The sequence below is a fragment of the Pogona vitticeps genome, chromosome 5 (genome assembly GCF_051106095.1).
Source record: "Pogona vitticeps strain Pit_001003342236 chromosome 5, PviZW2.1, whole genome shotgun sequence".
Classification (NCBI taxonomy): domain Eukaryota; kingdom Metazoa; phylum Chordata; class Lepidosauria; order Squamata; family Agamidae; genus Pogona; species Pogona vitticeps.
Genome location: NC_135787.1, coordinates 193,058,348 through 193,081,798, shown reverse-complemented (window position 1 = coordinate 193,081,798; position 23,451 = coordinate 193,058,348). Strand labels below are relative to the sequence as shown.

Below are 23,451 nucleotides of genomic sequence, written 5' to 3'. Positions count from 1 at the left end.
TTCTAAAAACTGACTTCTTCTTCATGACGCTGACAAAAGAATGGCCAAGAGGCCTATACAGAGAGACAAAGCTGGATCAAGAAGTCTTCTACAACACTGTACTAGGATGACGCACAACCAGTAAGGAGGCATGGATGCCTGTGTGCACAGAGACACCGGTGCTTATGTAGGGGCAGCTTTCCCAGCAGGGCGGCACCATTTAAAGACCCTGTACAGGGGCTGGATTTGCATGGATGTCCTAGGCTTCAGCCTCACAGAGAAAAGCTAGGGGGGACTGAACCATCCTTTAGCCTTTTGTTTCTGTCCATGGAGTTTTCTTGGCAAAGATACGGGAGTGGCATTGCCAGTTCCTCCTGCTCCAGGTGGATCGTGTTTAGTCAGAGCTCTCCACTATGTCCTGTCCGTCTTGGGTGTCCCTGCACGGCATAGCCCATCGCCTCTCTGAATGACTCAAGCCCCTTTGCCACAACAAGGCAGCAATCCGTGAAGGGATGGCAAATGTAGACAGCGATGACAAGCCTAGACAGCATCATAAAGAGCAGAGACATCACCTTGCCGACAAAGGTCCGTGTCATCAAAGCTATGGTTTTTCCTGTTGTGATGTATGGATGTGAGAGCTGCACCATAAAGAAAGCAGACCGCCAAAGAATTGATGCCTTTGAATTGTGGTGCTGGAGGAGGCTCTTGAGAGTCCCCTGGTCTGCAAGGAGAACAAACCTATCCGTTCTGAAGGAAATCATCCCTGAGTGCTCCCTGGAAGGACAGATCCTGAAGCTGAGGCTCCAATCCTTTGGCCATCTCTTGAGAAGAGAAGACTCCCTGGAAAAGACCTTAATGTTGGGAAAGTGTGAAGGCAAGAGGAGAAGGGGACGACAGAGGATGAGGTGGTTGGACAGTGTCATTGAAGCAACCAACATGAATTTGACCAAACTCATTTGGTCATAGGCAGTGGAAGACAGGAGGGCCTGGCATGCTCTGGTCCATAAGGTCACAACTTAACAACTAAACAACAACAACTGAACCCTCTTGCTCATGAGACTTCCCAGACCCTAGGCCTATTCTAGGCACAGAGAACCAAGAGATGGCAATAACATTTTAAACTGCAATGGCCAAAATGACAACCTATTGGGCCAGTGCCTACTTGCCACACACATATATGGCGATCCCATCCCAGATACTCTTTTGATTCTGAAATGATGATTTCCAAAACTACCTTACACCTCTTCTGCTATTTTTCATAGAATCCTAGCATCATGGAGGTGGAAGGGGGCCTCTAAGGCCACTGAGTCCCCACCCCCTGCTCAAGGCAGGGATCCCGGTCAAAGCCAATCAGACCGATGGGGGTCTAGCTTTCTCTTGAAGGCCTCCAGAGTTGGGAGGGCTCACCCCCCCCCCAGGTAAAGGAAGTTTCTCTTTTTGTTCAACACTCTATTTAGCCTGAAGAAGGATCTTACACAGCTTGATCACTGTACTGTAAGAAGGGAGCAAGGGCCAAAGAAAAATGTCGCGCTTTGTAAGGAAGGTTCAACATTCCATAGAGATGCTAAGCTGCTCCGCACATGAGAAACTAACTGCTTTGCTGAGATGCGAGGAATCGTAACCAAAGCACATAGTTCTGCACAAGGACCAATGAACTGCTGCCGGCTTTTGTTTCCTTTTTAGAACGGTATAAAAACTTTAACCCTGTTGATCTCTGAGTCCCCACCCTGCTGGGCACCCAAAGGCGCACTTGTTGTATCTGAATCAACCTGTCGCCCTTTCCTCCAAGAAATGGTCCACGTATTATTATTGCATGGGCCTTAAGCTTAATAGAATTAAGCTCTGGGAGTAACAGTACTGTTTCAATTGCTTTCAGTAACTGTATTATTCTGTCCTTATTTTGATTTATTAAAATAATTCCAACTGACCAGTGCAGCTACCTGTAGAAACATTTATAAATAGATCAATTTACAACAAAGCTTTATCCTTCCATCCCTTTTGGTTGGCAAACTACAGATTAACTATTCCTTTCAGGGTGCAGGCCTTTGAAAAAAGATGAGTCACTATTCCTGCTTTTTTGTGAACCTTCTGCTGAATATGATGCTGCTGATAGTAATAACAGCTGATGATTTCTTCTGAAACCATTAGACTAGAATGGCATGATGCACCTGGCAGTTCTCCTGCGTCACGAATTGCCAAAAATAATAGCCTCTAACTGAAATCATTTAGATCTTATGGAGGGCGGGGCTGTGTTGAGCTTCCACCGTATATTAATGGAACCACACTGCAGAAAAGTCTGCCGTGGTCTGTGCAGAAAAATGGCAAGATTGATGGGTAACCTTTAGCTTATTCTAATTCACTTTGTTCAACTACCTTCCATTTGTGCCCGTCTGATTTGTATTTATAAGGGGGAAAGTGATCTGGAAGGAGGGAGGTGGGCTGACTGTAAAATACAAGGCCAGTCAACTCTTAGCAATTGTTACGAAAATCCTGTGATGGACGGATCAGCCACAATGCACTGAAACAAGTGTCACGTCTCAGTAGCGCACCGTGTTTAGTGGTGGCAGTGGCCCCTGGTTCAATCCCACAAATCTACAGGAAAGAAGAAATAATTAAATACCCCACCTGCATAAAAGATCTACATTGAACAAAGTGGATCAAAGCTTCTCTGGTTCATGTCTTCCACCTGGGCAACCTGCCGGTGATGGAATTGCCGGCCCCATTCCTTTTTGCTTCTCCCCACTGAATCTACCCTCTTCCTTGTCGTCTTCTGCCTGTTCTTCCTAGAACCTTTATTGGTATGGAGAGGGGGTTCCACCCTCAGCTCCTCCTTCTGCCCTACAGGGGTGGCCACTGCCTGCCTCTTCTGCCACAAGTGCCCGGGGCTCTTTACCGATGCCCCAGCTTCAGCTGGTAAATTTTGAAGCAGTTCTCTGGCTTGAAATAGGTGTGTGTCCCCCCGTTTTTGGAGTCTAGGCATGCCCAGGGCCCTCCTAACTAAGGGATTCTTATGTCTTAGAACTGCAGAGTTGGAAAGGACCCTCGGGACCATTGAGTCCAGTCCCATCAAGGAGGCACAGTGGGGAATCGAACTCCCAACAGTTGACTCCGCAGATCAATGCCCAAACAACTCAGTTATCTAGCAGTTTCTAAGTTATGGGGGAAAGGAATGACACCCACCCCACCAACACTTGCACGTTTTGAGAATTACCTGCTCTTGAGCCCTATATCACCTCTGCTTCTTTGGTGCCCTGTTTTATCTTTGTAGGTGCCAGCCTGGTCCATGAAAAAGGAAAACATTTCTATTGTGAATAAGCAATAATGGTCTATCACCTCGGAGGCTGTTGCGAGTATAATACGGATGAGAGTATGAGACCTTCGATGCTGCTCCGTGAACCTCTTGGAGGAACGGCAGGATAAAACTATGAGGCTAGTCCATAATACGAGTATACAATTTGAATTTATAAACTAGGAAAGGAATATGTTACTTAATCTGCTCAGCTCCACTGAACATTTTGCAGCAAAACTTAATTGACTTAAAAATCTCAAATAAGTACATTTATATTCACGGAATTTACACCTTAAAAATAAACTTATTTCATTGAGACTCAAGGGACACCAAATTTAAAATCCGCAGTTTGGAAACAATAAAATGTAAGCATGCAAATTGTCTTGGGAACATAATTTGCAAAATGTGGAAACAGGCAATAAAATGACACTCAACCTAGCAAGAAATATGCATAGCCTGCATATGCAAATTTAGGCAAATTTATGCAAATTTACAGGGGGAGACAGGATAGAACAGAGGAGCAACACAAAGGTGCGTCTCTCACCATCTCACCAGATGTTTAAGCCCTTTGGATAATCAAACTACCCTATACAGATTGAGCTTGGTCACCTGTATCATCGTAGCAAAGGAGAAAGAAGAATTCTACCATATATCAACTGCTTATTTCCAGGAGAATCTATAGCGAAATTATCATCACTCGTCCTTTCTCAACTCCAATCCCCTTTCGATTATCCTCTAAATACTTTAAACCAATTCAAAGATCATTGTCCTATGATAAGTGGGTAAAAAGATCTGAATATCGCTTCTGCAGATGAATATTTTCAGTATCCTGTCATTGCTGTTTAATGAATCAAACTGAAATTCAGTGAGAATTACCCCATATAACGAAGCCCCTAATTGTGAGTCAATGTCAGAGGAACTTGAAAACGAGACGATATAAAATGGAGGCAGCCTCTAAATGGGATTGTAAATTAGTACAAATAAAGTTTAGATATCTGAAGTATAACTTTAAGAGGAATGATAATTAACCATCAATAAGAAAGTCAACATCGTGGCAGTTTGATGAGGTGTGTTTCATGGGAAGTGTCAATTCATGGTAAATCACTGACATTCAAACTGATTCCACACTATCTTAATTGCCGCTTCTGTTTGTACAGGGAACCAAAGGTCCAGCTGAGTAATTGGAGAGATGTTAAAATGTCCATCTAAGGAGCTTTGTCTAGTGAGGCTTAGAAGAAGTTAGAGCAGGACAGGCAGTGCTAGCTGGCTCAGGAGACAGTTTTACCCCCTGGAATCTGCACCTCACTCCCAGCCGGCTACAGTCAGGCCACTGAAAATGCAGGGCAACTGGGAAAAGCAAGTAGGAAATGCTTGCTTTACAAGGTATCTAGCAATTTGCTCACTGGAAGGACAGATCCTGAAGGTGAAGCTCCAATACTTTTTGGCCATCTCATGAGAACAGAAGACTCCCTGGAAAAGACCCTGATGTTGGGAAAGAGTGAAGGCAAGAGGAGAAGGGGACGACAGAGGATGATTAGATGGTTGGACAATGTCACCGAAGCGACCAACATGACTTTGACCCAACTCTGGGAGGCCATGGAAGACAGCAGGGCCTGGCGTGCTCTGGTCCAGGGGGTCACGAAGAGTCGGACATGACTTAACGACTGAACAACAAGAAGCGATTTGCTGCCAACTTTTGGTGGCAAATACAGGAAGGGTGAGAGTCATGTGTGAGCTGTTTTTCTACTATATGAAAGCAGCATGGGCCTCATCGTCGGTATGTTAGCCATCACTTACCCTAAAGGTTCAACATTGGACTGATTCCTACTGTGTTCACCCAGAAGCAATCATTAATGATTTCAGTTGGACTTACTTCCAAGGAGTAGACTCAGGAGACAGCTGCCTTGGGATCTGCTGTAAATCATTATGTGGCTCCTAAACTCAGTGCATTCCATGACCATCTGAAAAATCCTGCTGTGATATGGGTGGCTTTCTCACATGACCAAATACATATTGTCCCTATGTGGGTATGAGAACTGGCTCACACGTGTCCCTTATCACCCATGCTTTCCACATCATTATCTGTCACTCTTTCTACTCCTTCTGTTTCCACTTCTCACGGGCCACTTTTAGATTCGATTTGGGGCTGGAGCCCCTCAACAACAAGACCATGGATCTGAACGTACAAAGACATCACGCAGGATATTGGCCCTGAGCTGAGAAATATTGATTCAAAGGACACATTGGTTTCCCCGAAAAAGATTTGTGGATTTCTAAAAACGAGGCACGTGTCGCTCCTTCTAGACTCATGCAAAGAAAATGTCAAGCCAGTCAACCTTGGAAATATATTTTTGCACAAAAGTTCTGTCGACAGCCAAGAGTTGTGCTTTGCTCAAGAGAAATCCCTGGTGGGGAAGTGTCATTTGCTAAGCAGGAAGATAGTTCAAAATGGCAATATTTCTTTCTGGGACGCCTAGAAATCCTTTCAGAGAGCATTTAAAAGCCATCAGGATCGAAACACTTGTGCCGTTAATCTTCCACTCTGTTCAGGACAAGATACAAGCATGAGCTTGATGTTAAATGTCTGCTGTTGTTGATGAATGAGATGTTGAAGCTTGTTAATCAGGACAGATTGTCAAGTCTATTGAATGAAAACCAATTCCATCTTGTAGGGAAAAAAGACATCCAGGTTCCAAAGGAGAAGAGCTGCTGCTTCCTCTTGGACCTGTTTAGAAGGCAAAGGAAGCTGCACCATCTTAATTTTCTCAGTGTGTTGGAGGACACTCAAACCACAGATAGGCCTGGTGACTGGGCAACCTGCAAGCCACCTGATCCATGCACAGGAGAGGCGGGCTTACAGCTCATTGGCATCAAGAAGGAGATGGGTCAGCAGACCCCCCCCTCCCCTCGGCCCCAAACTGTGTCTGGAAGACACATCTGCTGTCACAGACTGCCAGCTGCTATTGGAGAAATTGCTGGTTAATAGCAAATAACGTTTCCTCCTTGCGACATGTTCGGAAATATCCTCCTGAGAGCTGGAGGTTTTTCTTGAGTGTTTTTACCAGACAGGTCCTTTGGGGACTGGGAGCTGAGACACAAAGTTTGGAGGAGGAGGGAGCTGACACAGAGGCTCTCTCTCCCTGTCTGTGTGTCTGTATGTGTGTGCATGTGTGTGCGTAAGATTGTGTGAGACAGAAGAAACAACATTTTAGATCAGACAGAAAAGGGACAAAGGCAGAGAGAGAGAGGGAGAGAGAGAAACGAGAAGGATGAAGGCATTGTGAGATGTCTCTGGGATTTGGTGTGGGATAGAAAAAATCTCTGCCTGTAAGATTTCCTGCCGTTTGTCTCATCTGTAAGATGTAAACAAAAGAAATGCCAAGATGTTCCCCCATATTCTTTCATCCAAAGCAAACCCAACTCTGCTCTTGAAACTTCTTGGCAGTAAAGAGCCCAGCAATGCAAAACAAGACAGAACCCTCCCCTTCCTTTGTGGCTCGAGAGCAACCCAGGGCCACCATCAAAGGGCCGTCCGATGCCTCCCTCTCAGCTTGAGAGGGTGTTAAATTTTATCCTCTCCTCTCTCTGACGTTTTCTCACCTGCACAGGGTTGTTCAGCAGATTAAAGACACGAAGGAGCGGAAGGGCTTCAACGTATTCCAGCTCACTCAGTTCAGCCACCTGGTTCAGACACAGAAAAATAACAATTGTTTTCATGTGACTGCAAAAATAGGGGAGTCCCTCCCTCATTTTGACTAAGATGCCACAGTTCTGTGGGAATGGAAACCCTCCCTCAGGGAATCCAGTTCCAGGCACAAAACTTTACTTCCTCAGGGGAGGAAAACCTTTCTGAAAGTTAAGAAACTTAAGTTTCCAGTCCTGATGGATCCAGTCAGAGCACTGGAAGAGTACAGACGGTGGCTCCTGAAAACACCCTGAGGTAGTTGCATAAGATTTGTAGCAGTCTCTGTCAAAGATTTGCACATTGGGCTGTACAAACAAGAGCAGTTATCAAATCGACTGTGAAAAATCAGAGAAGTTATCTACATACACTTGGTTCTCCTGAGATCAGAGTCACCAACAATGTGTGAAGATACGCTTCTGGCACCTCCCTCAGCCATTCATTCTTACCCATTTCAGGTTTGATATTATTCAAATTCAGCTCTTCTCCTTTCTTTTTTTCTTTCTTTCCTTACTAAATAAAATAATACAGTCCTGGAAGAACTTTAATATTTGAGTCTTCTTATCAAATAAACTACTCTGAGATTATCATTTCATCGTTGTGCTGTCTTATCTGACAATACACACAGTTTCCAAAGAGGCTGAATGGTCTTGTTTTGAAGGCAAGGTGTTACCTGGTTGTCTTCTAGGTTGATTTCCTCAAGGAAATTGTGCTCTTCCAGCCCTTCCAAGCTACGTATTTGATTGCCGGACAAATCCAAGACCTGGAGCACCTTCAGCTCTTCCAGGCCGACAGCTCTCTCGATCTGGTTTGATTTCTACAGAAGAAGAAGAAGCCTGTAAATTCCCGGAGAGTAAAAGTCAAAAGCACGGAAGTGTTCCTTGGCCAAATCGCTGCCTCTTAGCCAGACCAGGTCCACTGGTGACGTTTGCTTTGCACTGACTTATTAACTAACTAACTTAAGTATTGTTTCTATAGAATACTTGAGCTTGGTTCCTTGTAGCCAACATCTAGAAAAGTTACTCCTTTAGACCATGGTTTCTAGCACGTAGTACCACTCGCTTAGAAATATATGAGAAAACATCCATACTTTTTTATTCATTCATTTCGTTCGTTCATTTAGTCGTTTAGTCGCGTCCGACTCTTCGTGACCCCATGGACCAGAGCACGCCAGGCCCTCCTATCTTCCACTGCCTCCCGGAGTTGTGTCAAATTCATGTTGGTTGCTTCCATGACACTGTCCAACCATCTCATCCTCGGTCGTCTCCTTCTCCTCTTGCCGTCACACTTTCCTAACATCAGGGTCTTTTCCAAGGAGTCTTTTCTTCTCATGAGACAGCCAAAGTACTGGAGCCTCAGCTTCAGGATCTGTCCTTCCAGTGAGCACTCAGGGTTGATTTCCTTTAGAACTGATAGGTTTGTTCTCTTTGCAGTCCAGGGGACTCTCAAGAGTCTCCTCCAGCACCACAATTCAAAGGCATCAATTCTTCGGTGGTCTGCTTCCTTTATGGTCCAGCTCTCACTTCCATACATCACTACAGGAAAAACCATAGCTTTGACTATTCGGACTTTTGTTGGCAATGTGATGTCTCTTCTATTATTTATTTGCTTTGTTCAAGCATCCCAGAATCCCTCAGCTGATCCCTGGCCTGTGGTTGCAGTATTTTGGAAGCTGCCACCCAAAGAAGTAACTTTTCCAGCTGCTGGCTTCAGTGAACCAAGCTCAAGAACAGGCATAAAGATCTCACGCCTGAACTTCCAGCATTCTGTCATCGCTTCTCTCCATCCTCACAGCTATCGTTAAAGGGTTAGGGTTTCTCCTCGTAGGGAAAGTGGCTTCCCTCATTCTCTGTGCTCTGATACCACGGCGCTGTTCTGGGTTTTGACAGGAGAGCTGACGTCAGCGCATCGGAGGAGTCCACAGCAAAATGACCATGCTGGCTTTTTCTCTTAGCCCCTTTACATTATCTTGATGTACAAGTACACATTTTCTGGATAAAACAGGTCACGGCAAGATGGTCTCCCCCTTCTGTATTGGCAAAGTTTGTCCCAAGTTGGTGTGTCACGATAGGAGCCAGAGTGAGCCGTCCCCTCACGAATATAACATAGTACATGAGAGTAAAACCGCGGAGAGAGGAAAGGAAGGAGAAATTAAAGGAATAAAAGAACCAGTAGCAGAGACGCATGAGGAGAAAAAAGGGGAGAGACAGCCATGTGGGAGAACTAGAAAGGTCTTGAGGAGAAAGAGAAGGCGCGAGGAAAAAAGAGCCGTTAAGACAGTTAGAGACAGAGACGAGAGGGGAGAGGAGGATAAGTCAGGAGAGGAAGGGAGTAGACGTATTCTTGACTACTGAAATAGGAGGGATTTCTACCGAGACTGAGAAAGTGAGCGTGTTTCCAGAACAGGAAACAAAGGAAATAGAGAAAACAGGACATGTCTTTTCAGTGCCCAGAGAAAGAGTGGCTGAGAGGGTAGAGGATCCAGGAGAGGGGACTTCCTCTAAAGCAAGTTACCGCCTGATTATTCCGGGATTGAGTCCTATAGAATGGACCGTCGTAGCACACCCCAGGATTCCCAGTCCGGAGGGACCGACCCCCACAGGAGACCCGAAGATGGTGACAGAGCAACCTGTAATGGTAGAATGGGCTCATCGCCTGTGTTGCGGGACACTGTGTGTGGGACGCGATCAGCGTTTGAAGGAAACAACCAAGAAAGAATAAGAGAAAAAAACCACCTGTTGTTAAAAGATGTTGATGAGCGTTCTTTGTTGTGGTTATGGGAGGAATCCCCTCCCCAGTTATCTGTTTGTTGTTCAAGTGAAGTAAACAGAAAAGACTCAGTTGTTGTTAACCATAAAAATTCTTTTATTCACAACTCTGCTGCATCGTTTTTGACTCAAGATGAGGAACAGCCTGATTTGAACCCAGAACCTACTCACAGAGGGGTAGCAGCATGATGTCAATGGTGCTACTAATGAATAAAATCCATCATTTTCAACCAACGGATAACAAAGGTTTGCAATCTTGCTTCACGTACGACAATTCAGTTGAACTAGGTCTGATCACATTTCACCTTCTTTTTTTTGTAATCTATTGCTCTTTGTATCTCCTCTTTTCCAATTCTCCACTCAACTCCAAATCTTTTTCTTTTTTCCTTTCCCAACAACTGGTCCAATCCAAAGTTGGGATTTCTAGGATAAAGTCAGGGCCGAGTTAAATCTCGTCCTTGCTTCTCATCCTTGTACCCCATCAGTTCCAATGTCCCAGTGGTTCAGAGGACTTAACGGATGATGGTCCGGTTTGGCAAGGAATTTAACTGGCCACTCACGGGTCAGGAGGTAACCACGACTCTGAGCTGCAGTGACTCTGCCCTTAACTTCCGATACACTCTTTTGTGTAACATTTGACCCTGAAGACCTTGGGTCGGCCAGAAAACTGAACCAAGCCTTCAGTTTAATTCAATCCCATCTTGCAAAGGTATCACAGAGATTAGTGATGCAATAAACACATTTCATTATTATCTCACCCAGCACTGAAAAGCCAACACCTCTGTGCTTAAGCAATTACACCTTTGCCTGCTCTATATTGCCTTCATTTGGCATTGAATTCTCCTGGGATCTTCCCTCTTCCAGCAATAAATATTTAGAAGGAAGAGATGCCGAGAAGAGGCTTTCTGACATTTTGGGTAGCTGGTTTACCCTTGACATTTCCCCTTGGATTTTAAATGTTTAATCAGGCTATTAATGGTATGGTGCTTTTGCACTTCTTGACTCTTCCTCTTTCTCAAGAATTCACAGCTGTGGATAACTTTGTCAAGAAAGGCAGACAACAGAGAAACAGAATTCATAAGACTATGGTGGTGGGGAGAAACCCTGGCTTTGCGAGACACCCTTTGCCACGTCTGAGCCCACCTTCCTTTTCATAAGCAGAGGACAGAGGCCTCCTCCTCACTGCCATAATCGTAATAATCATGTCCCATCAAGTCAATGCTGACTTATGGCAACCTTTTTCAGGGCTTTCTAGGTAGAGAATATCCAGAAGTGCATTACCATCCCCTTCCTCTAGGGGCGCCCTGGGACGGTGTGCAGCTGGCCCAAGGCCACCCAGGCTGGCTCTTCTCTCAGGAGGCGCAAGAGAGGAATCGAACTCCCAACCTCCACAGCCAGATACCTCAACCACCGAGCTATCCAGCCAGCTCAGGCTGCCATTTCAACTTGGTTCGAGGACTGAGACTCTGCTTGCTCCTGCGGTACCTAATCAGGCTCCACGCTTCCCAGTCATAAGCATCCCTTCCCACACACTCACCAGGCAGAGGGCTTTGATCGGAAGGTTCTTCAGGCCAGTGATGGCTGTGATCTTGTTGTTTGCAAGGCTCAGGTACGTCAGGTTGTGGCACTTCTCCAGCCCTCGAATCTCTGTGATGTCGTTATCTGCACACCAGCAGGTGAATTAAGGAACAAAACTGCACTGCCCGGGGAAAGCCTACGTGCTCAGGACAGGCAGGATCAAATCCACCCTCAGCCGTGCAACCACATGGAAGACCTTGGGTCAGCCCCAGTCCCTTTGCCTGACCTACGTCACTGGCTTGTTATGAAGGCAAGGTGGTAGCAGGAAGAGCTACTGTACATACAAGGGCATACAGTGGTTGACCAACATCAAGAGGTGAACTTCACCAGAGCTGAGGAAGCCTCAATGAAATAAGTGGGAGCAACTCCACCGCACTAGCGTTGCCAAGGTGAAAGGCATGGGGCCAGCAGCTTTTTCTCCTTGAAGTCAACCAAGCCGGAAATATCATTTGTTGCCCCTGGAAAATGCCCAGATGGTTCTTTAAAATCTGTTCCTACGGCTGTGCAGTTCGGAATCCTGCTCTGCGCAAAACTGTGGGTGCTGCTCCTGCTACCTTTGCCACCCTTTTCAGTGGGATGCTCCACAAACATTAAGTTGCTTCTCCTCAACTGAACAGTTAATCTTTATTAGCAGGGCTCTGCTAATAAAGATTTTGTGAATGCTCACACCGGACAGGGACTGGAAGCAGGGTGTCCCTGGGGGTGATCTGCCTTGTAAAGCAAAGCAACGGTCAAACCCTTTGAAAGTTCCCCTGCTAGAGGAAAAGATGGGTTAAACTGCCCCTTGTCTTGCTTAGGGATGTGGTGGCGCTGCGGGTTAAACTGCAGAAGCCTCTGGGCTGCAAGGTCAGAAGACCAAGCAGTCATAAGATCAAATCCACGCAAGGGAGTGAGCTCCCGTCTCTCGTCACAGCTCCTGCCAACCTAGCCGTTCGAAAGCATGTAAAAATGCGAGTCGATAAATAGGGACCACCTCAGTGGGAAGGTCATGGAATTCCGTGTCTAGTGGCGTTGGCCATGTGAACATGGAAATAGTATTCGGACAAACGCTGGATCTATGGCTTGGAAACGGGGATGAGAACCAGCCCCTAGAGTTGGACACGACTGGACTAAATGTCAAGGTTATCTTGACATTTGCTTATCCTGTCTTGCTTATCCTTTGCGTAGGACTGAATCTATAAGCTGACACCATTATGCTGGTCAGCCAGCCCTTGCTCATTTCAAAATAGTCACCTCATTAAATACCTGCCCTTAGCCAGGAACCTGAAAGTCACCAAAACCAAAGACCCAGTCTGGATTTCCCCAGCCGTCTGTCTTGTTCCGAAAAGAAAGGTAGCTCCTGCGGTTCCCTTTGTAACAAAACGGCATGAGACGAGGACAGACATTGCTAAAGCAGGAACATCAGCCCGCGGAAATCCGGGGAGGGTTTTTTAATGCGATCATTGCTAAAGTAGGGGAACTCAGTCGGCAGCGTTAATAAGCCAATTTGGGCCCTGTTCACAGTCTTCTGCAAACCTTTTGTCAGGTTATCAGACAGCTTAAGGAGCATGAACTCCTCTCTCTCTCTCTCTTTTTTTCATTTTGAGGCAGCACCTTGCAGCAGACATATTTATAATTCTTTTAGGTGCATTTGTACATGTGCGTGCACATGGATCTGTCAGGAAAAGCCCCAAAGACCTCCCCAAACCACACTGCGCCTTCCAGAAGAACAGCGGGAGACAATCTGTTCTGTCACTTCAGCAATGCCTCTTGTGCAAAAGACTTCAGCAGTAAGTGAGGACAGGGTTGGTTCTGCCTGATTCCCGTTTTCTCCTTCAGCTTGGTATTATGCTACAGATATGAAGGGAACTAATATGATTGGGAGGGCTCAAAGTATTTGGCTGTGCACACTCTCCTGATACATCCACAAGCATGCCCCCTCCCCATCCTCAGATGCATCTGACGAAATGCCCAGGGTTCATGGAAACTTCTGCCAAGTAGAATTTGTTCATTTTTATGGTGCCACAAGGCTCTTAATTTTCCTAGCAGGGATACTCCCTTGGAAATTTCAACCTATCATACAGAATCACTTTGTTGTATACTGTATTCTGGTACAGTTTGAAAAACACAACTGCACTTGGAAAAACTCCAGCCTTCTGCTGTGGGCAGAGAATAGGAGAACAAATTGATTCCAGACCCAAACCGGCCGATGGCGCTAGGCTGAACTATCAATAACTATATATTATCCCAGTTCTCCCTAAACACTTTCTCCAAAGGATACGATCCAGGATGAGTTTTGTCAGCGACTGGTAGGCAGAAAGATCTCGCATCTCCGGGATCGCGTTGTGTGAAAAATTCACTACCTGGAAGAGCAGAAAGGAGGGAGCTGAATGTCAGTGGATTCCTTCCATTTGTACAGGTTTTTCTTTCTTGCTGTGCTGTTGAATTGTAAAGTTCTTCTTTTTGACTTAGGTGTAGTCAATGGACATGCGAGTGTCATTCACATGGATGTCTAGAAAGAGCAAGGAGATTGTATACAACAGGAGGGCTACTCGAGACTCTCGGACGTTTTGCCAACACACTGTGTTCTACTTGCAAGCATGGGTGCTGGACCACACACCTCACACAGAGGCACCAAGGTAGACTGGCTTCCTTGCTCTATTCCTTGCTCAGTGGTGTGGCATCTTCCCGAAGCCCCAGATATCTACCCAGGAGGGAAGGAGTGATGACAGCGATAAAGCACTCTGGCCTGCCACTCTGGGCTGTTTCAGCTCACTCCCTTTAAGTCCGCATTTTAAGATCTGTCACTTGGGGAGTTAATCTCATTGCTTCCGAATTTCCCCATGGCCTTACTACTCTTCCATATATTCCCACGTACTATGGCTTCTCTGCGCCAGGGAAGGAGACCACATGTCCCTTCCCAGATGTTATAGAGCTGACAGCTCTCGTCAGCCCAAGAGTCACTGGTGAGACTAAAGGTTCTGTTTTCTTTCTTACTTGGAGATTCTTAGGTGGTTTGAAGTCAAAGTAGGTAGTTAGTTCATTATGGGAAGCATCCAGTTCCAGCAAATAAGGCATGTGGCTGACACAAGACAGATCTGCAAACAAGAGATAAGAATATGGGGTGTGGGGGGATAGAAGATAAAGGAAAGTGCACAGACCAGTTCTATTTTTATTATTTTATTTTATTTATTCGATTTTTCCCCGCCCCTCTAGACAGCATCTACTCAGGGCGGCTTACATAGGTTAAAACACATCAAAAAACATATATAAAAATACAATTCTTACAATTAGGTCTGCCAGCAGTCCCACTCTTCTGTCTAAGAAAGTGGACTTGCTCTCCGGAAGCTCAAATTAAAACACAGCAATTAATCTTTAAGGTGTTATGACGTCTTTGACTTTTTTATTTCTTTCAATTTTAAAAATTGCATTCATTACATTTGCACCCCACCCATCTAGCACCGAAGCATTCCTCTGGGGGGGGGGGGATAACAGCAGTTAAAAACAAAACTCCCCACTCTGGTCCACAGAGACCTAAATCACGAGATCCAGACCGAAATGGCAATAACCAAAAATATAAAATAAACTCAGAGGCAACCGCGAATCAAGACCAATCTCCAATTCATGGATCCTCGGGGATGTCTGGGGGAGGGGGGTAAGAGGTTTCTGGAGGCCTCATCATAGTTTTTACCCATTTCCTCAAGGCCAGATGAGAGGGAGCCTGGTGTGCATTGGTGGGAAACACATGGCATAGCATGGTGGCCACCATGGAGAAGGCCAGGTAACAGGCAGTCGTTTTCCGGGTCTGGCCACACGCAAATGTGAAACCTGGCTAGCCTGGGTGGCCATTCTTAGAGATGTTCCATCCGTCAACTTCTTCTTTTGCTTTGGCCTGATATGCTAGCACAGACTAACATGGCTACCTCTTCTAAAACTACATTCTGCCAATTTTCATCTTAAATTGAATGCCAACCTGGAAACTCTGAGTTATAAAACACTAGCTTTTTTCTTTATACCTGCAAAACAGAAGCACTTTGTTGTATTCTCTACACTCCTTATGCAAACAGAACAGACTGGTGTGTTTTCTCATATTTGAATCATTTATTTGGTAATTTCCACTACTTTACATACTCTTCGTCATCACCTTAAAGCAGGACAAGATCGTACATGGAAAGACTGCCGGCTGACCAACAGGAATCTCATTGAGAAACCCTACTGACTTCCAAGATCTCAGATTCTCCAGAAGCTAAACTCTAGAACTACAGTAATTCCATATTTTTGATACATGTTGTCCTTCAATGTGAGATCACAACGTATTCATGATAGCCCATCCTTAAGAGTAGCCTTAAATGAATGGGGACTACTGTTGTTTTTCCAAATTAAAAAAAAGGACATCAGTATCAGACTGGAAACTTAAAGCTTGGGGACGGAGTCTAGCTCCAGCAGAATTGTGACATACCGTTAAACATACCACACCCTCTCCCTCCATGGGCTTCTACACTAATGCATGGAGATTGCCCATGAGTGGGCCAGGCTGGAACAGACCTCATCCTGTTTCTCATGAGGGTAGTTTGTTACAACAAAAAGAGACAATGTTGTTAAATCCCGTTGTTCTCACATCACAATTATCTCTAAACAGGAGTAGCCTGGCCATTTTTGCAGGTTCCAACACTTCTTTCCTATACTGCCATTTTTTCAGCCCCAAAATTGTAATCTGACGATTCCTGGAGATGGTTGTTGTGGGTTTTTCGGCCTCTTTGGCCGTGTTCTGAAGGTTGTTCTTCCTGACATTTTGCCAGTCTCTGTGGCCGGCATCTTCAGAGGACTGGAGTAGGAACTCTGTCCATGCTCTGTTGCTGTTTGTTGGATAGTTGAGTATTTATAGCTGTGGGAACAGCTTTTGTCCTTTTCAGGAGATAGGGTGATGATGGTGATCAGTGTGTTTTTGTTGTGGATGTTGTGGATTGTTGTGGACACTGAGCCCGAAAAACCCACAACCACCATCAGATCCTCGCCGTGAAAGTCTTCAAGAATACATTGATTCTTGGAGACCTCCGGGAATGGTGTTCCCCACCCCCCTTTTCAACAAGCTGCAGGGCTTTTCAGGGCCAACTTTCTATCTTACAAATTAAAACCAGAACTTCCAAACCAGAAAAAGGGTCATTTACAGATTATTCTGGGGGTGAAAAACTGGTCTCTGGACGCCACCAAGGTGCCCATGCCTAACTTAAAAAACACTACACAGAGCTATAAGCTTGTGCAAGAGACGTCAAAGATCTACAGAAGGTTTGATTGATTAGGCATCCTTCAGTCTCGAGAGACTATGGTAATGTGCTCTGTATCGAGGATTTGTAACAGCGTCTAGTGTGGCTGAGAAGGCCAATTCAAGAGTGACCATCCCTTCCATACTGAGGACAAATCCAATCTGTCCCCTGTCCAGCTCCCTGAGTTTGGGACTGCCTCTTTGCCTTGGCCTGATGGATGTCTCTTCCAATTGGGAGAGGCCGTGATGCACCACCTGCCTCCAGGGTGAACACTCAGATGTCATGCTTTCCCATCTGTTGAGGTCCATTCCTAAGGCCTTCAGATCCCGCTTGCAAATCTCCTTGTATCACAGCTGTGGTCTCCCTCTGGGGCGATTTCCATGCACTAATTCTCCATACCGGAGAAGGTTTACAGAAATCATAATGGAACATCAGCTGTTACCTGATGTGGCCCACAGGGAAGTTACACACTTTGCCCATCCATGTTCCCAGGCTTAAGCACTGGCATCTTCGCCAAGTTATTCCGGACAGCAGGGTCAGGAAACAGACTGCCTACAACCTTAAGGAGCACAGCTGGCCACAGGCAACACAGACCACTGGTCTGACTCATTGCATGTGCACTCCTATTGTTTCAACTTAACTCCAACCCACACAGCTCAACAACATGGCTGTTGGCATTTTATTTCCACATAATAAACTGGGCAACAATCTTTACGTTCTAGTTGCTGAGCACACGCCGCTACAGCAGGTTATACGGACTGGAGTGAGACCACACCAAGATTCTCCAAGATGTCTAGTCGTTCTTTGGAGACACTTGAGTGGAGCCAAGAACTGCTTTTATAATAAGACAGTCGTGCGGTCCACCACGTTTCCTCTTTATCAGAAATGATTTTACAGCCCAAGGGTTTAAGAAAGCGGCAGCTACGTACCATTAATTTTATTGTAAGACAGATCTAGCTTCTCGAGGTGAATGTACTTGTGAAGAGCATTAATGTCACTTAAGCTGCGGCTCTGCAGAAAAGAAAAAGGAAAGAGAATTCAACACACATAATAATGGTCTCAAGCTACAGATTTAGCCAGATTTAGGCTGAATTGCAGGGAAGACTTCTTGTTAGAGCAATATGACAATCGAACCGATGACCTCGAGAGGTGGCGTGCGCTCCAACACTGGAGGCCTTCAAGAGAAAATTGGACAATCATCTTGTCAGATCTGCTTTGATTGGGATTCCTGCCTTGAGCAGGGGGTTGGACTTGATGGCATTCGAGGCCCCTTGCAACTCCATTATTTTATGATGCCATGATTCTAACCTTGTGCCTCTTTCAGGGAATTTCACGGATTCTTCATAACCATGATCAGTGGAATTAGAATGATCTTGCAAGGTATGCTATAAGTAAAAGTGATGGGGGAACCAGATGTTTACCTAAGGCTTCCTTATGAGTTCACTGTTCAGATGAGATTTCAGCTAGCTAACCCAAACTCAGTCTTTTTACTACCGTTTCTCAACTGGATCAGATGTAGTTTAACTCAATGAAACAGTACTTCTTTTGTATATACTGGCATTTCCAGTTATTGCTGGCATTTCCAGGTAAAAGAACTGAGTAGAAGAGGAGGAGAAAGACTCTGCTCTGCCGAAGTAAAGTCCACTGTCAGAGTGGAAAATACTAAGCCAAAAGGACCAATAACCAATCTGATATATGGCAATTTCCCAGGACAGATATCTTTTAGATTTTCTTTTTTTGTGCTTCAGCTACACATTGGTTAGGAAGGAGTTTCCCTTTTTCTGAGTGTCCCTGACACAAGTCAACAGAAGGATGCTGTGTCTCTTGAGGAGTGTTGACCACTCGGATTCATTTGAGATTGTGGAGAATCCCAGAAATGGAAAAAACAGGATGTTTTCTAAATTCTGCTCACTGACTCACTTTTGGGACCCAGGAAAAATTAATCTGAGCTGCAAAAATCTTTTTGCAGTATCTCCCAAGGTGAAAAAATTACCCCAGATCATGACGGCAAAAACTCAATTTAGTCCAGGGTGTCTCTGTGTCCCTGGGAAGCAACTCCCAGCTCAAGCATTGCCTACATGGTTGTGATTTATACAAGTCATGATGATGGGATATGGAGTCAGAGACATGTCATGATGGGATATGTAGTCAGAGAAATGTAAAATTGAGTCAGATCGGTTCTGGGTGGAGATGATTTGAGAGGCATTGGAATGTGTTTTTCTAAGCGCCATGAGAGTGTTTTCTTGAAGACCGTTATAGCCTTGTTCCAAATAACGTGAAGGCCAAAGCCCATGGAAGACTCAACACTGAGCTAACTGGAGATAAACAACACCTGGACTCTCACGGGAATAAAGGGAGGAGAGAGGTGTACAACCCCTTAAGGTTAATTGGTCAACAGCCAGATAGGCCAGGAAGAAGGGAGGAGTTAGAAAGGTAGAAAATGGACCATGGATTATGTGGAATGTGTTCAATGAATTCTGTTCTTTTTGATGATGGATTTGGCTCCATGAAGGAGAGAGGATGAAAGTAAAGGAGAAAGAAGGAGGTGGGGCTTGCCCACTATAGCCCAGCTTAGTTTAGCTTTTTAGTGTTTATTATTTTAAATGGGAAATAGTTATTTTACTTAACTGCAATGATCTTTGAATATGTTCTTGATGCTAATGCTTATGCAATATACACTGATTTCTAATGAAACTCTATTGTTCTAATAAAAATTAATCATAAAAAATTCGACCAAAGGACTGGTCTCTTGAACAGCAGGAACTAGCTAAATCCAGGTGGAGAGGGCCACAACCTAGATATCATTTTAAGAGTCCTACCTAACTGAGCTTTGGTGAGTTCTAAGGAATCACAAAGCCCATGTGCCTGTACTTGCAAAGTGCTACACAAGGGTAAAGTGTTTTTTAAGGTCAGACTTGTTCAAAGGGCTTATGCTACGCACTGCTGAAGTCTTGGGAATTGCCCCAGCACAAAGGTGGTAGATAAGAGAACCACTCTTCCAGGACAAGTGAGTTTTAGTGAGGACCTTCTGTGTTAATACAGCACACTTTTCTGGAACTTAACATTGACATGGTGATGGGAACAGAAGTTCATGATCAGATTCGGACCTCCAGCATGACGACATCATACTATACAGACTTTTCAACGGGGCCACAGCAGGGACTCAGGGGAAAGAAACCCAACCCTACAGTCCGCGGGGAAATCTCTTGGGCAGAAACTCACCGAAAGTGTAAGATTAAGATAGACATGTTCTGTGCCGGGGGCTGAACGGCCCAGCTTGTACAGGGCTTCGGCAATTGCCTCATCCACTAACACACCATCAAATTCTTCCTGAAAGAAAGAAGGGTAAGAAGGGAAGACACAGTTTGCTTGTGCCAAAATAAATGGTTAGGTCAAGGATGTAATGTACACATCTTTTCAATAATAACAAAAGCAGTGACCAGCAAATGTGGATTTAAATGCAATCAGGTCATATAAATGAAAACCAAGGATGAAATATTTTGGGTCTGGCAATCTACCAGAAGCTACTGTCTTAAGCTAACAACGAGCCTTTGGGTGCAGGGGTTAAACTGCAGCACTGCAGCCAAAACTCTGCTCACAACCTGGATTCAATTCCAAGGAGTTCACTCTGTTTTCCATTGTTCTCAAGTTGCTAAATTGAGTAGCCAGCTTGCTGGGCAGTGGGCGGGGATGAGTAGCCAGCATAATTAAATTATAAACTGCCCAGAGTGTGCTTTAAGAGTTAGGGGGTGGTATATAAGCAGCACACTTTCCTTTTTGGGGGGCTTTTGTTACACTGAAACATTCTACACTTTTACTTTATTTCCGCTTATTGCGTTTGTAATGCACTTTTGTAGGCCGCTGTTTTTCTTGTGTCCAAAAGAATGTGCTAAAATAATTAAAAGGGGGAAAAAGCGAGTCTGGCAGAATCACAGCTTTGAAACCTTGCATTTTGGTGGACAGCTCCCAGAATCCACAGCCACCCTGGCTGAAGCGCCTCACCTGGGGTGTGCCAGGCTGTTGACTAGGAAACCTGACAGGCTGGTGTCCCACAGGATGAGACCATCTGTGATGCCAGGGTAAAAAACTAGGGGGCCCTTCCTAAGGCAGGCTGGCATCATCAGATTCGCTGTACCTCCAGAGATTTGATAGGGAAAATAATGAGCATTTCGCTTTACCTAGTCTAATTATGTTGTAATTAAAGGCACAATAGGATACAACAAACAGATAGGAGCTCGGGGAAGCTGTCACGAGGCCCCGACACGAGGCCCTGATCAAGTCTTCCTTGCAGCAGGACTCGGTACCCCCCGGGATCGCTAATTGGCCCCCACGACACTAATTGCTCAAGGAAGTCCCATGCCAAGCAACCATCTGCCACCTCTTCTGGTGGGTCGGGCAGGGCCAGCTGATGCAACAAACAGCTGATGCCGGGAAGATCGGCCCCAGCCATTCCCTGGGCTACCGTCCCAGAACAGGGACCATCCCCTGGGGGGGACGAGACCTATGGCTGACAAAGATTTGGGATGGCAGGTGAACCAGAGGCTGGAAAAGTTACTTTGGGATGGGGGGGGGAAGAGAACCACAGACCCCCTGAATCTCCAGCTTCTCCAGGCCCTGCTTCTTACCCACCCAGAGAGTTCCTGGAGCACCTTTTGGGATGCACTGCTACTTGGGAGTAAGTGCCATGGAGCTCTGACGTTAATTGTGGGAAGCCGCCTGGGGTCCTTTTTGGGAGAAAGGCGGGGTAAAAGGTACAGTATTTTGAATGAATGAATGAATGAATGGACGAGCATCTGAGCGCGCGCGCCTAAGAGGCCACTGCGCTTTCCCCGTAATCCACCGAGTAGCGGCGCCCTCTTTACATCGCTTGCTTCCCATGCTGGGGTAAGCGCCTGGTGATCGTGCAAAAGGAGGAGCCCCGATCCTTCGCGGGGGTGGGGAGGGGGGCAACTCCCGGTTTTTGATTGTTTGTCTGATTGTTTCCTGCCCTTCTTTTTCCCAGCTTGCTCCCTTCTTTGGGGTGTGGGGGGGGAAGCAGGCACATCAATGAGATTGAAGGCTGGTTCAAGTCCGTCCATCCATCATCCAACCCAGACTACCTCACGGCTTCCTTGCAGAGGCGCCTCCACCAAGAAAACCTCTGCTTTCTTTGCCCTGGATTGATCCTGGGGGAATAAATCCACTCCCAAAAAGAATACTCCCGTAATGCTCCTAGAAGGGCGCCCGTCCCAAAGCGATGGTCCTTTTCTGGGCGTCTGCTTTTCGCCGTAGTTACCCGACAAGCGCGACCCTGGCCAACCCGGGCTCCCTTATTTCTCCATGTAGGGGCGCCTGACCCAAACCGAATCCTATCGGTTCCGTAGCTATTCGAGCCCCGGAAGCAAGACGACTCCCGTAATGCCCAGTCTTACGGGCAAGACTCCCGTAAGTCTCCGTATAGGAGCGCCTCTCCCATGGGGACCCGGTCTGTGCCCCCTAGGCATTTAGAGCCGCAGGACCACTCCGACCAAGGCGCCCGTAATTCCCCTTATAGAGGCGCGTGCACAAATGGGAGAGGGGGAAAGCCCTATTACTGTAGTCCCTTTTGTAGCCGCGCGACCCCGACCAGGACGGGCTGCCGTATTCCTCCGTGTAGGGGCGCCTATAGCGGGGTTGGGTGCGTGGGAAACCCTCCTCCGTTCCCGTAAGTCTGCGAGGAGGAGGGCTCCGCCGGAGCGACAGCGGGGTGGGCGAAAGGGAGGCCGGTGTGGGGTGCGTGTGTGTGTGTGTCTGGGAGGGGGGGAGTGTAAATGGGGGAGAGCGGGCTGGCGGGGGGGGGTGTCTCGGGGCACCGACCTCCATGGGCTCGGGCTCGGGCTCCGACTCGGTGGACTCCTCTTCCTCCTCCTCGAACTCTTCGTCCGGGCCGAAGCTGACTTCGCCCAGGCCTTCCCCGCCGGGGCCCCGCTCCTCGTAGCGGCCGAGGAGGAGCGAGAAGGTGACGGAGGGCGAGGTGGCCCAGGAGCGCGCCAGCTCCAGCATCGCCTCGCCGCCGGGACCGCCGCCGGCCCAGGCCGCGCTCTTCGGGGACTGCATGGCGGGGAGGGCCGGGAAAAGGAGCCCGCCGAGGGGGCCCCTCCGACACACACACACACCGCGCCGCCTCGCCTTCCCTCCCCTCTCCTCCCCGGGGAGATCTTCCTTCCCGCCCAGAAGCGCCTCGACCGCTTCCCTCAGGGGGAAAGCCGGCGCCCGGCCGGCGCCATCTTGTGTACGCCGCGTTGCCCGGCAACGAGGGCGGGCGCGCCGCCGGGCCGGCCGGGAGGTGGAGTCCGCGCGCCTCGCTGAGGTCCCGCGGGGCACGACGGGAACTGTAGTTTGCCCAGTCAGACACACACTCTCCCTCCCTTTTCTCTACGTTGAAAAATGAATTTACAGTATATTGAGAGTCAGACGAGAAACGAAGGGAAGGCCGTTAGTAGCGCCCGGGGAACGATGGGGAATAATAATAATAATAATAATAATAATAATAATAATAATAATAATAATAATAATAATAATAATAATAATAATAATAATAATAATAATAATAATAAATAAAGGCAAGAGATCTGCTACAACATGATTCTTCTTATGTCTCTGTGGAGATTCTCTAGCTGGGAAAAAAAACCAACAACCCAATTGTCAGTCAAAACACTTAAGTGAAGCACAAAGAAAAGGATGTACTTCTTCTCCCACTACTTAAACCGTGGAACTCCCTTCCACTAGATGTAATAATGGTGGCTAATGTGGATGGTAAGTGCAGTGCAGACCTTCCAGCAGAGAATTGTGTCACCAATTAGCATAATGTTGGCTGTGTGCCTGGCCATGTACCTGATCGTGCAGTGGGCATGCAATCTGACTGATGGCTCAGCGCTGTAGCAACTTAAATGC

The 23,451-nt window shown here is 46.5% G+C and overlaps 1 protein-coding gene across 2 annotated transcripts in view; it reads right to left on the bottom strand.

The window, feature by feature from the left end:
* LRGUK (leucine rich repeats and guanylate kinase domain containing) overlaps positions 1-22,794 on the bottom strand; it is a 57,409-nt gene extending 34,615 nt beyond the window's left edge. Inside the window, exons 1-8 of one of the 2 annotated variants that reach the window (XM_078376516.1) lie at positions 22,375-22,794; positions 19,762-19,869; positions 17,469-17,550; positions 14,273-14,373; positions 13,557-13,638; positions 11,256-11,380; positions 7,624-7,767; positions 6,869-6,949 (exon numbers count right to left, since the gene is read on the bottom strand). In XM_078376516.1, coding sequence (XP_078232642.1) covers positions 6,869-6,949; positions 7,624-7,767; positions 11,256-11,380; positions 13,557-13,638; positions 14,273-14,373; positions 17,469-17,550; positions 19,762-19,869; positions 22,375-22,614 — 963 coding nt within the window. In that variant the 5' untranslated portion in view covers positions 22,615-22,794. The remainder of the gene's footprint in view (positions 1-6,868; positions 6,950-7,623; positions 7,768-11,255; positions 11,381-13,556; positions 13,639-14,272; positions 14,374-17,468; positions 17,551-19,761; positions 19,870-22,374) is intronic. The other variant, XM_073002479.2, reaches the window with a different exon arrangement.
* Between the last annotated feature and the right edge of the window lie 657 nt (positions 22,795-23,451).